This window comes from Neoarius graeffei, chromosome 14, assembly GCF_027579695.1.
Source record: "Neoarius graeffei isolate fNeoGra1 chromosome 14, fNeoGra1.pri, whole genome shotgun sequence".
NCBI lineage: Eukaryota > Metazoa > Chordata > Actinopteri > Siluriformes > Ariidae > Neoarius > Neoarius graeffei.
Window position 1 is genome coordinate 13,290,004 of NC_083582.1, and position 16,155 is coordinate 13,306,158.

At 42.1% G+C, this 16,155-nt stretch overlaps 1 protein-coding gene across 1 annotated transcript in view; it reads right to left on the reverse strand.

The window, feature by feature from the left end:
* Window positions 1–13,275, reverse strand: part of oplah (5-oxoprolinase, ATP-hydrolysing) — a 63,518-nt gene extending 50,243 nt beyond the window's left edge. Inside the window, exons 1-6 of the mRNA XM_060938742.1 lie at window positions 13,105–13,275; window positions 12,806–12,997; window positions 12,211–12,325; window positions 11,954–12,077; window positions 10,709–10,904; window positions 10,375–10,540 (exon numbers count right to left, since the gene is read on the reverse strand). Of these exons, the coding sequence (XP_060794725.1) occupies window positions 10,375–10,540; window positions 10,709–10,904; window positions 11,954–12,077; window positions 12,211–12,325; window positions 12,806–12,997; window positions 13,105–13,275 (964 nt within the window). The remainder of the gene's footprint in view (window positions 1–10,374; window positions 10,541–10,708; window positions 10,905–11,953; window positions 12,078–12,210; window positions 12,326–12,805; window positions 12,998–13,104) is intronic.
* Window positions 13,276–16,155: the final 2,880 nt, after the last annotated feature.

The window sequence follows — 16,155 nt, forward strand, 5'->3', positions numbered from 1 at the left end:
GTTGACCAGTAACGTCTTTCTTCCGTTCATAAACCTATGATCCTAACGGGTGATGTAATGGGACATAATGTCTCTTCTTTCATAAAGTAGTGTAGTCTAAACCAGTGACGTAATGCTTCATCACCCATTTACGTTATACATACCGGTAGATAGCATAGCTTCATCAATTAAATCATCATCATCCAATCACAGAGCTACAACACACTCTTGAATGTGAACATATATTCATGTTTGTCCTACAATAAACTGAGAAACATCTCTGAGCAGCTGTGCCTATGTCAGTGACTGTTTGCTCTAGGATCAATCCATGAGGCAGAATCTCTTAGGCAGCAGAGGTCTTCCTACGTCATACTTTGTCAATTTGGTGTCCTTCACTACAGATGGATCAAAACCTAACACTATTTCTAAATAGTTAAAAAGTCAAAGTTAGCAATAGAATAAACTTATGGAAACTCAAAATAGCTATTTAGAAAAATGGAATGACTTCCTGAATTTGGGCAAAAGTTTCACCCAACAATAAAATTTGGATACTTATTGATAATAAGACAAAACATTAAGATGACAAGTTAAATATCTAAAGGTCTTATGAGAAATTGGGCAAAACCGTGTTAGCTACTGCAAAATTTAATATAACACTCCACAAAATGTGCTAAAGTGTAAACTTGTAAACATTTGGAAAGTTATGAAAATTAGTCAGGAATTTACAGAAAAAGTTGGGATGGTATGGAAAATGCAAATAAAAAGAAAGCAGTGATTTATAAATTGACTGAATTTTATTTCATTTGTTAATGTACATCCAGTCCTGCATTTCAGGCCTGCAACACATTCCAAAAAAAGTCAGGTTGGAGGCAATTTAGGGCTAATAATGAGATAAAACAATTAAATAATGATGTGATTTAAAACAAGTGATGTCAACAGGTGACTGTAATCATGATTTGATACAAAATCAGTATCCAGGAAAGGCCTAGTCTTTGAGGAGCAAAGATGGGCTGAGGATCTCCAGTTTGTCAACAAATGTGTGAGAAAATTATTGAAATGTTTAAAAACAATGTTCATCTAAGAAAGATATGAAGGTATTTGGATATTTCACCCTATACGGTGCATAATATAATTAAACAATTCAAGGAATCTGGAGGAATTTCTGTGTGTAAAGGGCAAAGGGCTCAAGCCTAATCTGAACATCTGTGATCTCCAATCCCTCAGACAGCACTACAAAAAGAACGGTCATTCATCTATAGCTGATAGAAGCACATGGGCTCAGGATTACTCTGGAAAACCTTTGTCAAGCTACAATACGGAGTTACATCCACAAACACCAGTTAAAATTTTAGTGTGCAAAAAGGAAGCCTTATGTTTACTGTGTCTAGAAACGCTGTTGACTTCTCTGGGCTCGGAGGCATCTGGGATGGATCATCACACAGTGGAAACGTGTAGTGTGGTCAGACGAATCAGTATTCCAGGTCTTTTTTTTTTCTTCTAAGAAATGGATGCCGTGTGCTCCGGACCAAAGACCAAAAGGACCATCCAGACTGTTACCAGGAACAAGTCCAAAAACCAGGGTGTGTCATGGTATTGGGTTGTGTCAGTGCCCTTGGCAAAGGTAACTTACACTTCTGTGATGGAGCATTAATGCAGAAAAGTACACTGAGATTTTGGAGAAACAAATGCTGCCTTCAAGACGACATCAGGGGTTTTTCTAGAAAAATTTAGTATGAGGGCGCTCACCATGGGGGGATGTGGTGTGAAGCCTTTGAAAAATTGAGGCTACAATGGGACATTCTGAGGCTATCTGAGAGGAAAACTGTAACAAATTGTTTATTTATCAACACTGAAAAAGAAAATAAAACTTTGTCACAAACAACACTTAATTCAAATTCTAATACCTCATAATTCAAATTACACATAATACTAATTCCTTATGATTCAAATTGAAATTTATAATTAAAATTCAAATGAATCAAACTTAAAGTATTAAACATTCACCAGAGAAATCTGTTGTTTTCTTATACTAAAATAAGGTAGAGTTAGTTGTTCAAAATGAAAAAAAAAAAAATTTCAGAGCAAAATTATTTTCTTTAAAAGGAAACTAAAAAAGTAAACATTGTAAAGTTGGAATCCAACCCAAATCACAACGTTTGAAACCATGCAAAAAATGTAAGTGCGCTTAAATAAATAAATAAATAAATAAATACTTGAATTTTTCCTGGAACTCGGCCTTTTTCTCATTTTGCTTTTCCACTGAACACTCGGTGCCTTCATCAGAGCAAGACATCTGGTCTTCGTTTGTCATAGATTCCGCGACGCCGCTGTCACAGTGCTCAGTTGGTGCATCCTTCAATGAGGGCACGGAACGATCCCTCAACTGTCGCGATCTCGCCATCGGAAACATCTTTATCTGCTTTGTGACAGAAAAATGAAGTCATCTTCTTCTGTCCCGGACAGTCTTTGGCTTTCTTCCGTTTCGTGCCACTGGATGACATCTTTAAATGCCCAAGTGTCAACAAAAACAACTCGCGAACTACTTCTGTCAAAAGCTCCCGCGCCGGTGGGTGAAAGGTCTCGAGAAATCAGTCTCGAGAAATCTCACTTGACAAGTCAGCTGACCTTGTATGTAACCTATGTCAAATCTCGCGAGAGCAGCTGCGACAAGTAAACAACATGGCGCCTCGGTCTGGAAAACGCCAATTTGGATCATTTTTGCACCGTCTGACGGAGTATCGTAAGTTACGAAGGTAACTATGTATCTGTGAGACCAAGGGATGACCGTCACTATGGTCTAAAAAAAGGAATGATCACCTTCGTTCTGCCTATCACCGAGATCATATGTCAACAAAGTCATGTCCATGACCTCCGGAAGCAAAACGACTCACGTTATAAATAGCAGAGATTGCTCCTGGTTCAGTCTCCTACCTTGAGTGCCTCAGGTTGGTCCGAGAGACAAGGATAGTGACAGTCATCCCTCGGTCTCACAGATCCATAGTTACCTTCGTAACTTACGATCTGTTTCGACCTTGCTCTGACCGTCACTACGGTCTAAAAAAGGGATGACACATACCCAAAGAGTCGCGAGGAACCCAGAATTAATCATTAGAACCTCGCTCGGTCACGGACATGAGGGCGGCGGCGCCAACCAGAGCTGGGCGAGTTACGTCCACCCTGTAAAATCTGGTAAAAGTGCCTGGCGTAGCCCATGAAGCCACTGCACAGATATTGCCTGCTGCCACACCCCTAAGGGCAGCCCAAGATGTAGCTACACTTCTGGTAGAGTGAGCCCTAATACCCGAAGGGACCGGTATCCCCTGAGCCCTGTAAGCATGGGAAATAACCTCCACGAGCCAATGAGACAGCCTCTGTTTGGAAAGCGGCAGCCCGCACTTTGCCGCCCCGTAACAGACAAAAAGTTGACAGTGCGTTCTCCTCAAGGACTGTGTATGGGCCAGATAAGCCCTCAAGGCCCTGACTGGGCACAAAGTGAGCAACTTGTCCTGCTCTGCCTGCGAGGCAAAGGAAGGCTGGAATTGGGACACCTCCAGAACCTGGTTGATAGACTGCTGATTAAGAACCTTTGGCAGAAAAGCTGGATTTGGCCAAAGCGACACGCCAGTGCTTCCTGCCTGCCACCTTAGACAGTCGTCGCTAATGGAGAGAGCACACAGCTCTCCGACCCGCTTTGCTGAACAGAGTGCCAAGAGAAAAGCAGTCTTAAGGGACAAAGATCGCAAATCTGCATCTGAAATAGGCTCATACGGACCTTCAGTGAGCGATGTTAAGACTGTGGGCAGATCCCAGCTCGGTGCCCGCAAGGTGCGACCTGGACGCAATCGGCGGGCTCCCTTCAAGAACTGGCCAATCAAAGGTTGCCTATCCAGGGGTCTGTTGTCTGCGCCCTGGTGAAAGGCTGAAATGGCTGAAGCAATAACCTTTATTGTACTGACTGCCTTGCCTTGATCCAAATAGGACTGCAAGAAGCATAAAACATGTGGCACAGGGCAAACTGCTGGCTCAAGACCCATGCCGGCACACCAATCTGAAACGATCCTCCATTTGAGTGCATAGCAAGCTCTAGTAGATGGAGCCCTGGCGTTATAGAGTGTCTCTTGAACAGACTCGTCTAGCTGCTCAGTGATGGACTCTGCAGGGGCCAAACACATAGACGTAGGGCACCTGGGTTCGGATACCAGATCCGCCCGTCCGCCTGTGACAGAAGATCCGCTCTGCATGGTAATTGTCATGGCTGACCCTGCAGCAGCTGGAGCAGGTCTGGGAACCAAGGCCTCGACGGCCACCGTGGAGCAACCAGCAGGACTGAGTGTTGGCCCTCTCCGATCCTCCGGAGGACCTGAGCTATGAGAGGGAGTGGAGGAAAAGCATGCAACAAGCTTGGCCATTCTTGTGACAGAGCATCCAGGCCCAGACTGCCCCCCTGCCCCGTGAGGTAGTACCATTCCGGGCAGTGTGTTGTCTCTGCTGACACAAAGAGATCCACTTGTGCAACACCATACCGCATCCAGATCTGGTTGATGACGTCCGTGTTCAGTCTCCATTCTCCCGGGAGTGGCCCCATCCTGGAGAGAATGTCGGCTGCTCTGTTCTCCACACTCGGGGTGTGCACTGCCCTCAGTGAAGACAGTCGTGGCCATGCCCATGTCAGCAACTCCTCCGCCACCTGGAGGCACCACCGGGACCTCGTGCCCCCTTGGTGATTCACATGATACACCGCCAAGGTGCTGTCTGTTCTCACAAGAACATGTTGGTATTGCAACACCGGCAGGAATCTTCAAAGAGTGAGATGGATGGCCTTCAGTTCGAGGACGTTTATGTGCTCCAACATCCACGGGGTTTGCCACATGCCCCTCACCGACCGTCCTTCCCAGACAGCTCCCCAGCCTGTCAGGGACGCGTCTGTCGAGATGACCTGTCTCCTGTAGGGAAGGCCCCCCAGTGGGACACTTCAGAGCAGGAACTCCTGGTCCCTCCAAGGACGTAGAGCTTGGATGCAAGCCCAAGACACACGCAGCCTCACCTGCCTGTCGTCTTTCGGATGGAGATGGAAAGCATTGAACCAGCACTGCAGGGAGCATGCCCTCAGCAGGCCAAGAGGAATTACTGCTGCTGCCGTGGCCATCAAACCCAGCAGCTTCTGGACTCTGTGAGCTGTAACAAGAGTGCCCAAGCAGAAATATTTCAGTATTTTGATCAAGCTGTCCACTCTCCATGGAGTGAGAGACGCCGTCATGCCGACTGAGTCAAGGAAGATGCCAAGGAATTCCACCTGTTGGTGGGGTTGCAGGTTGCTCTTCTTGTGGTTGACAGTGAAGCCCAAGGATTGGATGTGGGCCAGACAGCTGCTCTACTCATTCTCCATTTTCTCCATACTGAGTACTCCGCCACTATTGGTCAAGCAATTACTAAAACCCGGGATGGGACAGGACGTCACCGGATTTAGCAACAACCGCAGGGAGGTCACTGCCCGAGCGATGTCATGTCCCATCCCGTTCTATCTTGGGTTTTACCAACAACCCTCGGCTCACACTCCGGGAGAACTGGTGCAACTGAACTTACTTTCCTTTTTTAAAAAATAAAATAAATACTTTCCTTTTCTTGTAGTTTTATTTAATTGTTGGTACTGCACGCTCTTTCAATACAGGCTTATAGCCAACACTCCTCAACAGATCAGAGGTTTCATACGAGTCTTCAGTAAAATGTGCAGAGCAAAGGAGAGACCACTTCATAGGCGCGCAATTTGCCCATGAACTTCTCGCAAAACGCGTCCAAATCTTTGCAGTTTGAACATCCTTGGGTCATGAATGGAACATAAATCCACCTTCTGTCATGTTGCTGCACCGGCCAGCAACACATCTACGTGGCATGGCGATAAATTAGCTCAAAATGGAGGATCGGAGTTGCAGTCAGCTCTGTGTTTTAGTATAGCAGAAATGGCGATGAGACCAATAGACTTCCTGTTGTGACGTTATGGACGTCATCGTCATTCACTCAGACCGCTACCTATATGAATCACTTTAAACATAAAAATTACTATTTTAGATTTATTCTTAATGCTTAAAACTATTCCTGTGCCATTCTTGAGGTCTCAAGGCATCTATAAACGAAAGTAAGGCCATGGTTCTGCATATCTTCTTTAAGATGACTAGCTTTAAACCTGGCAGGACTTTTCTGTGGCAAAATTATAGCAAAGTTTAACATGTGCATAAAATTTAGACAATCCCAAAAATTTAAAACGACAACTTCATAAATTTAAGGGTGTTCATGGAAATTTGACAAAAACTGAGCTCTAGAAAATTGGACAAAACTGTATGCTGGCTTCTTCGAATTTTTCAAAACCTTATCAACATTTAAAAATTCAAGAACTGGCCTAAAATTGTAATACTTGAAAAACTCATCTCATTATCTCTAGCCGCTTTATCCTGTTCTACAGGGTCAAAGGCAAGCTGGAGCCTATCCCAGCTGACTACGGGCGAAAGGCGGGGTACACCCTGGACAAGTCACCAGGTCATCACAGGGCTGACACATAGACACAGACAACCATTCACACCTACGGTCAATTTAGAGTCACCAGTTAACCTAACCTGCATGTCTTTGGACTGTGGGGGAAACTGGAGCACCCGGAGGAAACCCACGCGGACATGGGGAGAACATGCAAACTCCGCACAGAAAGGCCCTCGCCGGCCACGGGGCTCGAACCCGGACCTTCTTGCTGTGAGGCGACAGCGCTAACCACTACACCACCGTGCCACCTACTTGAAAAACTGAAATCTAAAATGACTACTCAATACTCAATTAAGCCTCCATTAAGTCTTAACCAATTTATGAAAAAATGACTAAAATAAAGCAGGAGGAAAACTCTAAACTTTACCCAAACTGTAAAACTGGGTATTTCAAAATGTAAAGAAATGCTTTAAAATTAGTAAAAGAATTAAGATGACTATTTCAATATTGAGAAATCTCTCTAAAATTGGGAAATTTTGAAGATGACTCACCGCAAATTTGGGAGAACTTCCTGAAAAAATAAAATTAATCCAAATACTCAAATAAAACTAGGACATGCCCTGAAAATAGGGCACAAATTAAAGAAGGGGACTCCTTGAAGAGAGGGGTCATTCCATGCCAAATCAACAAGAGGTTATGCTCGACCATCTCAGATTTCAATGAAATTTGGAGCGCTTAGAGATACTATTAAAAGAAGTTAATCCCCCAAAACCTGAGCTTCCTATCACCAATAGTTTCAGAGATACAGGCATTTGAATTTTTCGATTTTTTTGTTTTTTGCTCAAAACATACATATTTCAAAGTGCAATATAATCTTTATTATGCAAGATAGAAACCTAAAATTTTGCACAGAGAGACTGAATGTCTTGTACTACAAGCCTCAACTTAGAATTTCAATGGTCATTGTATATTAGATGGTGAGTTTAACAAGGAAATTAAAAAGACAAATTTGCATTTTTAACTCATTCTGGAAGCTTGCCTGTGGCAGTAATGCTTAAACTAAGAATGTTGTTCAAATCTACACAGAAATATCTACCAATTTCAGTTTTACCAAGTCTCCACCATTCCTAGTTTATCTGTAATAGGGTTTTGAAATTCGCCGATTTCTAAAACATGCCACTTTCAGTAGCAAGAAATCCAATGTGGGATAGCAGTTAGGAACTTGTAAATTTTTTTCAGTAATCCCCAAGACCCATATTTTATATTTCCAAATTTTTGTTCTGTGTCTCTCAAGTATTTTTAAACTACAGGGGTTTAAAAAATCCATTTTCACCAAATTCGAATTTTTGATATATTTTCATATAACTGATATTTGAGGGTTAATAAATGCTTCAATAAGGCTCAAGTAGGTTAGGAGACATGTTTCTTCCTCAATTTTAAATAAAATTTCAATTAACGCTCAGTATTAATTATTTGTAAATTGATTTTAATCTAAGACTGTGTAACATTAGCAATCAATGACCAGCTATTGTGTACCAGTTAACAGCCAGCCTTATCAATATCAACACAGCACAATAGGTGACCTTTGATACCAGAACAGGTGGCTCATATCTTATAGTTTTAGAGTCTGTAAACTGCATACTTGTTCAGATAACATTATATTGCTTGGATTATATTAAATACATTGGTAAATTTTCTCAGTGCTCTGTATTACAATGTTATTTACTGAATGTGTTTCTTTGCAAGGATTGGATATTTTGAATAGTTGACTAGGGAATTTAATTGTAGTTGCTTTCAATTTGAGATCAGTATAAATGAGTTTGTTCTTAGACATCTAGAAATGGCTGAACTTCCTCCCTGTTCTACAGGAATTGGACTAAAGAAAGATTCTGACTGCCATAAACTAACATACAACAGAAATTGTAAGTTAAATACACTCTCTCAGTATAGTTTGGAGCAAATTTCATTAATTAAACAGAGAACTGAACTTGAGAACATTTCAAGCACAGACACAGTATGTCTGCATCATGAGAAACTGTTTCTGATGAAATATGAAGAGCTACAGAAAAGTTGTTGTGATCCATATGAAAGGCACAAGAAAAAAGTTAAAACAGAATTACCTTTCTTCCTGAAACAGCAGATTCACTTTCAAAACTGATAAATAAAAATATTAAACCTGGACAAAAATTGTGTTCTAAATGTTCACAGAGAGTGAAAGAACATTTAAGCCAAGCAGATTCAGCAGGTTCTACAGAATCAGAACAAGAGAGCATGTGTATAGATGTGGATCCAACATACACTGGTGAGGTAGCTGAATCACTTGACAAAAGCCTTGTGTCAATTGGTTGCTCTCCACTGAAAATTGCCAAGTATAGCCACAAACAGAAAGCTGCATATGGCAAAGCAAAGCTGCAACGAGTAGAAGAAACTTTACGTTCTAAAATGAAATTTTATTAATTAATGAAATTTGCTCCAAACTATACTGAGAGAGTGTATTTAACTTACAATTTCTGTTGTATGTTAGTTTATGGCAGTCAGAATCTTTCTTTAGTCCAATTCCTGTAGAACAGGGAGGAAGTTCAGCCATTTCTAGATGTCTAAGAACAAACTCATTTATACTGATCTCAAATTGAAAGCAACTACAATTAAATTCCCTAGTCAACTATTCAAAATATCCAATCCTTGCAAAGAAACACATTCAGTTAATAACATTGGTAAATTTTCTCAGTGCTCTGTATTACAATGTATTTAATATAATCCAAGCAATATAATGTTATCTGAACAAGTATGCAGTTTACAGACTCTAAAACTATAAGATATGAGCCACCTGTTCTGGTATCAAAGGTCACCTATTGTGCTGTGTTGATATTGATAAGGCTGGCTGTTGACTGGTACACAATAGCTGGTCATTGATTGCTAATGTTACACAGTCTTAGATTAAAATCAATTTACAAATAATTAATACTGAGCATTAATTGAAATTTTATTTAAAATTGAGGAAGAAACATGTCTCCTAACCTACTTGAGCCTTATTGAAGCATTTATTAACCCTCAAATATCAGTTATATGAAAATGTATCAAAAATTCGAATTTGGTGAAAATGGATCTTTTAAACCCCTGTAGTTTAAAAATACTTGAGAGACACAGAACAAAAATTTGGAAATATAAAATATGGGTCTTGGGGATTACTGAAAAAAATTTACAAGTTCCTAACTGCTATCCCACATTGGATTTCTTGCTACTGAAAATGGTATGTTTTAGAAATCAGCGAATTTCAAAACCCTATTACAGACAAACTAGGAATAGTGGAGACTTGGTAAAACTGAAATTGGTAGATATTTCTGTGTAGATTTGAATAACATTCTTAGTTTAAGCATTACTGCCACAGCCAAGCTTCCAGAATTAATTAAAAATGCAAAAAATGCAAATTTGTCTTTTTAATTTCCTTGTTAAAATCACCATCTAATATACAATGACCATTGAAATTCTAAGTTGAGGCTTGTAGTACAAGACATTGAGTCTCTCTGTGCAAAATTTTAGGTCTCTATCTTGCATAATAAAGATTATATTACACTTTGAAATATGTATGTTTTGAGCAAAATGCAAAAAAATCGAAAAATTCAAATGCCTGTCTCTCTGAAACTGTTGGAGATAGGAAGCTCAAATTTTGGGGATTAACTTCTTTTAATAGTATCTCTGAGCCCTCCAAATTTCATTGAAATCTGAGATGGTCGAGCATAAATTTGTCAGATATTTGTTGATTTGGGATGGAATGACCCAGAGGAAAATTAATCAGCCTTCTTAATTTCCCTGAGGGAACCCTCCCAAAGGGATCAATAAAGTTGAATCTAATCTAATCTAATCTAATCTAACCCATTTCCTTCTTTCCTCGCACTCTGTCTGTCTGTCTGTCTGTCTGTGTCTCACCTCCCATGTCGAAGCCGATGATGGGCGTGTGGTGTGTGCTGGAGTATGTGGTGAGGGCGTAACCCACGACTCCTCCAGCTGGGCCAGACAGAACCGCCCGAGAACCACAGAACTGATCCATAGGAGTCAAACCACCATCTGACTGCATGAACAGCACATCCACGTCCTGTCTCACACACACACACACACACACACACACACACACACACACACGTGATAACATGTCCTTCCGAGTTTCATAACTTTCAAGGTGCCAGTGTGTGTTTGTGTTTAAGATAACAAGGACTGTAGGATTGACCCATATCTTCATGCTCAAAGTTAAACACACACTCACAGCGAGTTGTCCATCGAAGCCAGACGTGAAGGCTCTAACATACTGGTGTATTCTGGGTGTGAGGTAGGCATCCACGCACACAGTGTAGCCACGAGGTACGGCTCTGATCATCGGCATCACCTCACTCGATAGAGACACCTGAGTGAAGCCGAGTCGCCGAGCCAGAGAGCCCACCGCCTGCTCATGATCCGGGTACCTAACGCGTGCACACACACGGATACAAAACAATGATTTGGAAAAGGATATATGCACGTACACTCACTGGCCAGTTTATTAGGAACACCCATACATCCAGCTGCTGTTTGATGCAGTTCTCTAATCAGCCAATCCCTTAACAGCAGCACAGTGCATAAAATCATGCAGATACAAATCAAGAGCTTCAGTTAATGTTCACTTCACACATCAGAATGGGAAAAACTTTAATCTCAAAGTGGGACTTTCACTGTGGCATGGGTGTTGGTTTGAGCCAGATGGACTGGTTTGAGTATTTCAGAAACTGCTGATCTCCTGGGGTTTTCACACACAATGGTCTCTAGAGTTTACACAGAATGGTGCAAAAAACAAAAAACACTGAGTGAGTGAGCGACAGTTCTGTGGGTGGAAACAAACGCCTCATTGATAAGAGAGGTCAGAGGAAAATGGCCAGATTGGTTTGAGCTTTTTCTGCCAGGAAGGATATAGTAACTCATATAATCACTAGGGGCAGCACGGTGGTGTAGTGGTTAGCGCTGTCGCCTCACAGCAAGAAGGTCCGGGTTCGAGCCCTGTGACCGACGAGGGCCTTTCTGTGTGGAGTTTACATGTTCTCCCCGTGTCCGCGTGGGTTTCCTCCGGGTGCTCCGGTTTCCCCCACAGTCCAAAGACATGCAGGTTAGGTTAACTGGTGACTCTAAATTGACCGTAGGTGTGAATGTTAGTGTGAATGGTTGTCTGTGTCTGTGTGTCAACCCTGTGATGACCTGGCGACTTGTCCAGGGTGTACCCTGCCTTTCGCCCGTAGTCAGCTGGGATAGGCTCCAGCTTGCCTGGGACCCTGCAGAACAGGATAAAGCAGCTAGAGATAATGAGATGAGATATAATCACTCTTTACAACCGTGGTGAGCAGAAAAGCATCTCAGCATGCAACAGCAGAAAGAAGACCACATTGGGTTCTACTCCTGCAGCCAAGAACAGGGATCCTAGAATCAAGAACAAGTTCCTATTAAAGTGGCTGATGAGTGTATATACACACACACACACACTCACATGTATGAGTGCAGCAGCAGCACGGCAAGGCTGGTGATTCCCCGAGACAGCACAGCTCTCAGATCTCTCTCCACATGCTGCAGGTCCAACTCAGTCCATACCTCCAAACTCTCACCTGTACTACCTATACACACACGTTACACCTCTCTGTCTCTCGCACACTCAGTACTATGCAAACATTCAGCTGTGTGCATTTCAATGTGTATTCTCACACACACACACACAGTGAGATGGAGCATCACACAACCAAGTAATACCTGTGACAATACGCTTCGGTTCTTTGCTTGGTAGACGGCAACCATCTTTCTTCAGGATGACTCTTTCATCCACTTCAATAATTTCTTCATAAAGCAAGTCAGGCACTCGTACTTTCTGTGATGTAGAAACACACACACACACACACACACACACTGGTGTTGTAATCCAGTCAGCTAGTCTAGCTAAGACTACATTCCCCGATTTCTCAGCCTTAGAGAAGTTCGCTGTTAGCCATAGTGTAACTGCTGGCTGATCACGGCACTAGTGAAACATGTTTGTGAAGCGATACACGTTTGAGTGAGCCAACTGAATAGCTGTAGGTAAGTGTCTGGTCACTATGGATACAAGATTTGACATGAAAGCCTGTCTTCAGGAGTCAAAATTTCCTGACAGCTCTGAGTCCTGATAGAGAACTGGTGTGTCTACATGGTGAAATCCTTTGAAGGAAAGTTAGTGGTTGATGCTAAGTGTAATTACAATCCCATGGAGTCTTTTTTAGGAAATCAGTAACACGTTTGAGGTAAATGTTCACATTTCGTGACAATACTGTCTCATTTTCACTCTGTGTGTGTGTGTGTGTGTGTGTGTGTGTACCAGGTCGAAGAGATCAGGTCGAGCCTGTGTGCCGATGTGCAGTAGGTGTTTGAAGCCGCGGGTCACGGCAAGCGCCATCTTTTCTCCCTGCCGCTCTAACAATGCATTGGTTGCCACTGTCGTGCCCATACGGATCCAGCCAATCAGAGATGAGTCCAGCGGCTCATTACGGAGAAAACTCCTTCCTGTTTCCTGTTGGAAATCCAAACAGTTTTCTCTCTGTCTCACATTCTCTTTCTGTCTGTCTTCTCACTCTTGTGCCATCTCTCTCACTGTCTCCCTACCTGTCTGTCTCTCACCTGTTGCAGTATACGGCGGATGCCCTCTGTGGGAGCGTCTCTGTAATTTTGAGGGTCGTGCGAGAGGAGCTTCATCACTCGCTCGTTACCATCTGGCAGACAAGCGAAGACATCAGTGAAGGTTCCACCGCGGTCGATGGCGAAACAGAACTTACCCTCAGAGTCGGCCATGCTGATCTAACTGAACAAATCAAACGAAAAGGACGAATCGTTTACTAAATAAAAAGTGGAAACAAAATTTTGAAATAAGGTCTAAACGTTAGAATATTTCCTTCTCATATCCAATACTTTGTGTTCTATAGGCCGCAGACATGTTTGCACATTTAATCCTGTAGCATTGTACCCTTTTTCCTCCCAGGTGAGGATGTTGATCAAGTAAACCAGAGTAGCAACTGGTGAGCAATCCTATCTATATAACAAACTAGACTAAATAGCACAATCAACCTTACGTTTATACCCATGTTTATTACACACACAATTTTCCATAGGCATGCTGATGTTTTTAGTCTTGGCACAAAGTGCTCTGAAACCCGGCACCGAGAGATCACTATCCTCACTGTGGAGCATAGTGGTGGGAGCATCATATTGACAATTTCTCCAGTTGCTCTTTCTCTGACTAATCCTCTCCGAACCTGGTCGCCGACTTTGACTGGACGGCGTCCTTTTGGCACTGGTGTTCCCAGATAACGTCTTGTTCTTCGTGAGGTATGTTCTTTCATTATCTCTAGCCTCTTTATCCTGTTCTACAGGGTCGCAGGCAAGTTGCAATCATCTCATCTCATCATCTCTAGCCGCTTTATCCTGTTCTACAGGATCGCAGGCAAGTTGCAATCATATGATATTTTATTCAACTCCATTCAATTACTGTGGAACTGTTTAACCAAGAACTAATGTAGGGGTTTCACACTTACAGGAGAGATGTTTTTATGCACAAACCATATTAATTTCCTGCAAACTTTAGTATTATAAGACATTTTGCATAGATTCATGACATAATCTCAATTAAGTCTATTTACGTTCACTGTAGAATATGGAAATAAATGTATTTTGTTTCTATGGGAAAGGTGGTATCGTTTAATAAAACTAACTTTACTGTGGTATTTATAGTTTCTCCTTCGGCACCTGGACTCCCCAGGAACCTATGCTAGGATCCTGTTTGTGGATTCCAGATTCTGTCTTGCATGGCTGAATATCACATTTCATCTGCAGCCGGGCAATAAATCAAGCAAAACCATCCAGATAAAAGCCTTCATATATTGTACTTACTAGTTTATATTGACCGAAGTGTCGAGTTAAAGCCGAAGCAATGAATAACGTCCTCTATTCCGTCCTCACACTGAGAGTCCACAGCTTGGTGGGAGGGGCTACCTCTAAAAGCGTCATTACGTCACTGTATAAGCCACGCCCATTTACCCGTTGAGCTACATACGGCATACACGTGTACTTCCGTACTAGATAATGCACAGCTCTAATGTGGATTTGCACTGTTTTTCACACACTATTTAGTACAGAAGTATGCACAGGAAAAAACGGCAGGTGTTCTGATAAACGGTCCTACATCGAAGCGTCCTACGGTAGGAGGGGATGTCAGACATGTCTGTCGAGCAGTCCTACATTGCAGGAAATCCTACAGTGTGATTCAACTTTAACTTTTAGTCATAGTTCGCGGTTTTTCCCTCTGCAGAGAACATGCTTCTACATTGATACAACGTCCACCAACCCTGTCAGAATTCATATGAATGTAGGACGTCCTGAAAATTCAAACGACTCCGTCAGAATATGCTTTTACATTCATATGAATCTAGGACGCTCTGACTCTTCAATTGACCCTGTCAGAATATGTAGAATTAATAGGGTTTTTTTTTGTCACTATTCACAAGTACCATTTGATCTATTAAAATGAGTGTAGGACGTTATTACAATTCAAATGACGCCGCAGGACGTTCTCACAACTCATATGACCCCATCAGAATATGCTTCTACATTAATAAATGAATGTAGGATGTTCTGACAGTTCAAAAGACCCCTTCAGAATATGCCCACGTCAGAATATGCTTCTACAGTAAGTAGGACGTTCTGACTATTCAAATGACCATCGGAATATGTTTTTACAATATATGAATATAGGGTGTTCTAACATATGCTTCTACATTAAAATAGGAGTGTAGGACGTTCTGACAGTTCAAAAGACCTCGTCAGAATATTATTTTACTTTAATATATGAATGCAGGACTTTCTGACAACTCGATGACCTTTACATTAACATATAAATGTAGGAAGTTTTGACAATTCAAATGACCCCACCAGAATATACTACACTCACTGTAAAAAAGAATAAGTTAAGCTTACTTGAAAAAAAGGTGGAAACTCGTTGCCTCAAATAAATGAAGTAACTTGTTCTCTTTCAAGTTATCTTTACGTTTAATCTCCACTGAAAATATTTGTTATCCTTACTTGGAACTTGAATGTTGAGGTTGCTTAAAACCAAATAGTAATGTTTACTTCATACCAGCTAGGTTACTTGGAGCAAAGTTGTGTTTACTGGTGTTAAATGGGTTTCTCTTACTTTCAGCTGTGTAATGGGTACCTAATTCCTGATTGTAAGGTTTACTTGTAGAATCTACACCTTACTTATAGTTTGTAAGTATCAGCAACTTGAACAATTAATGTCTCACTTACACAGTGTAATGTAATTAAATCTCATCTCATCATCTCTAGCCGCTTTATCCTTCTACAGGGTCGCAGGCAAGCTGGAGCCTATCCCAGCTGACTACGGGCGAAAGGCGGGGTACACCCTGGACAAGTCGCCAGGTCATCACAGGGCTGACACATAGACACAGACAACCATTCACACTCACATTCACATCTACGGTCAATTTAGAGTCACCAGTTAACCTAACCTGCATGTCTTTGGACTGTGGGGGAAACCGGAGCACCCGGAGGAAACCCACGTGGACACGGGGAGAACATGCAAACTCCACACAGAAAGGCCCTCGCCGACCCTGGGGCTCGAACCCAGGACCTTCTTGCTGTGAGGCGACAGCGCTAACC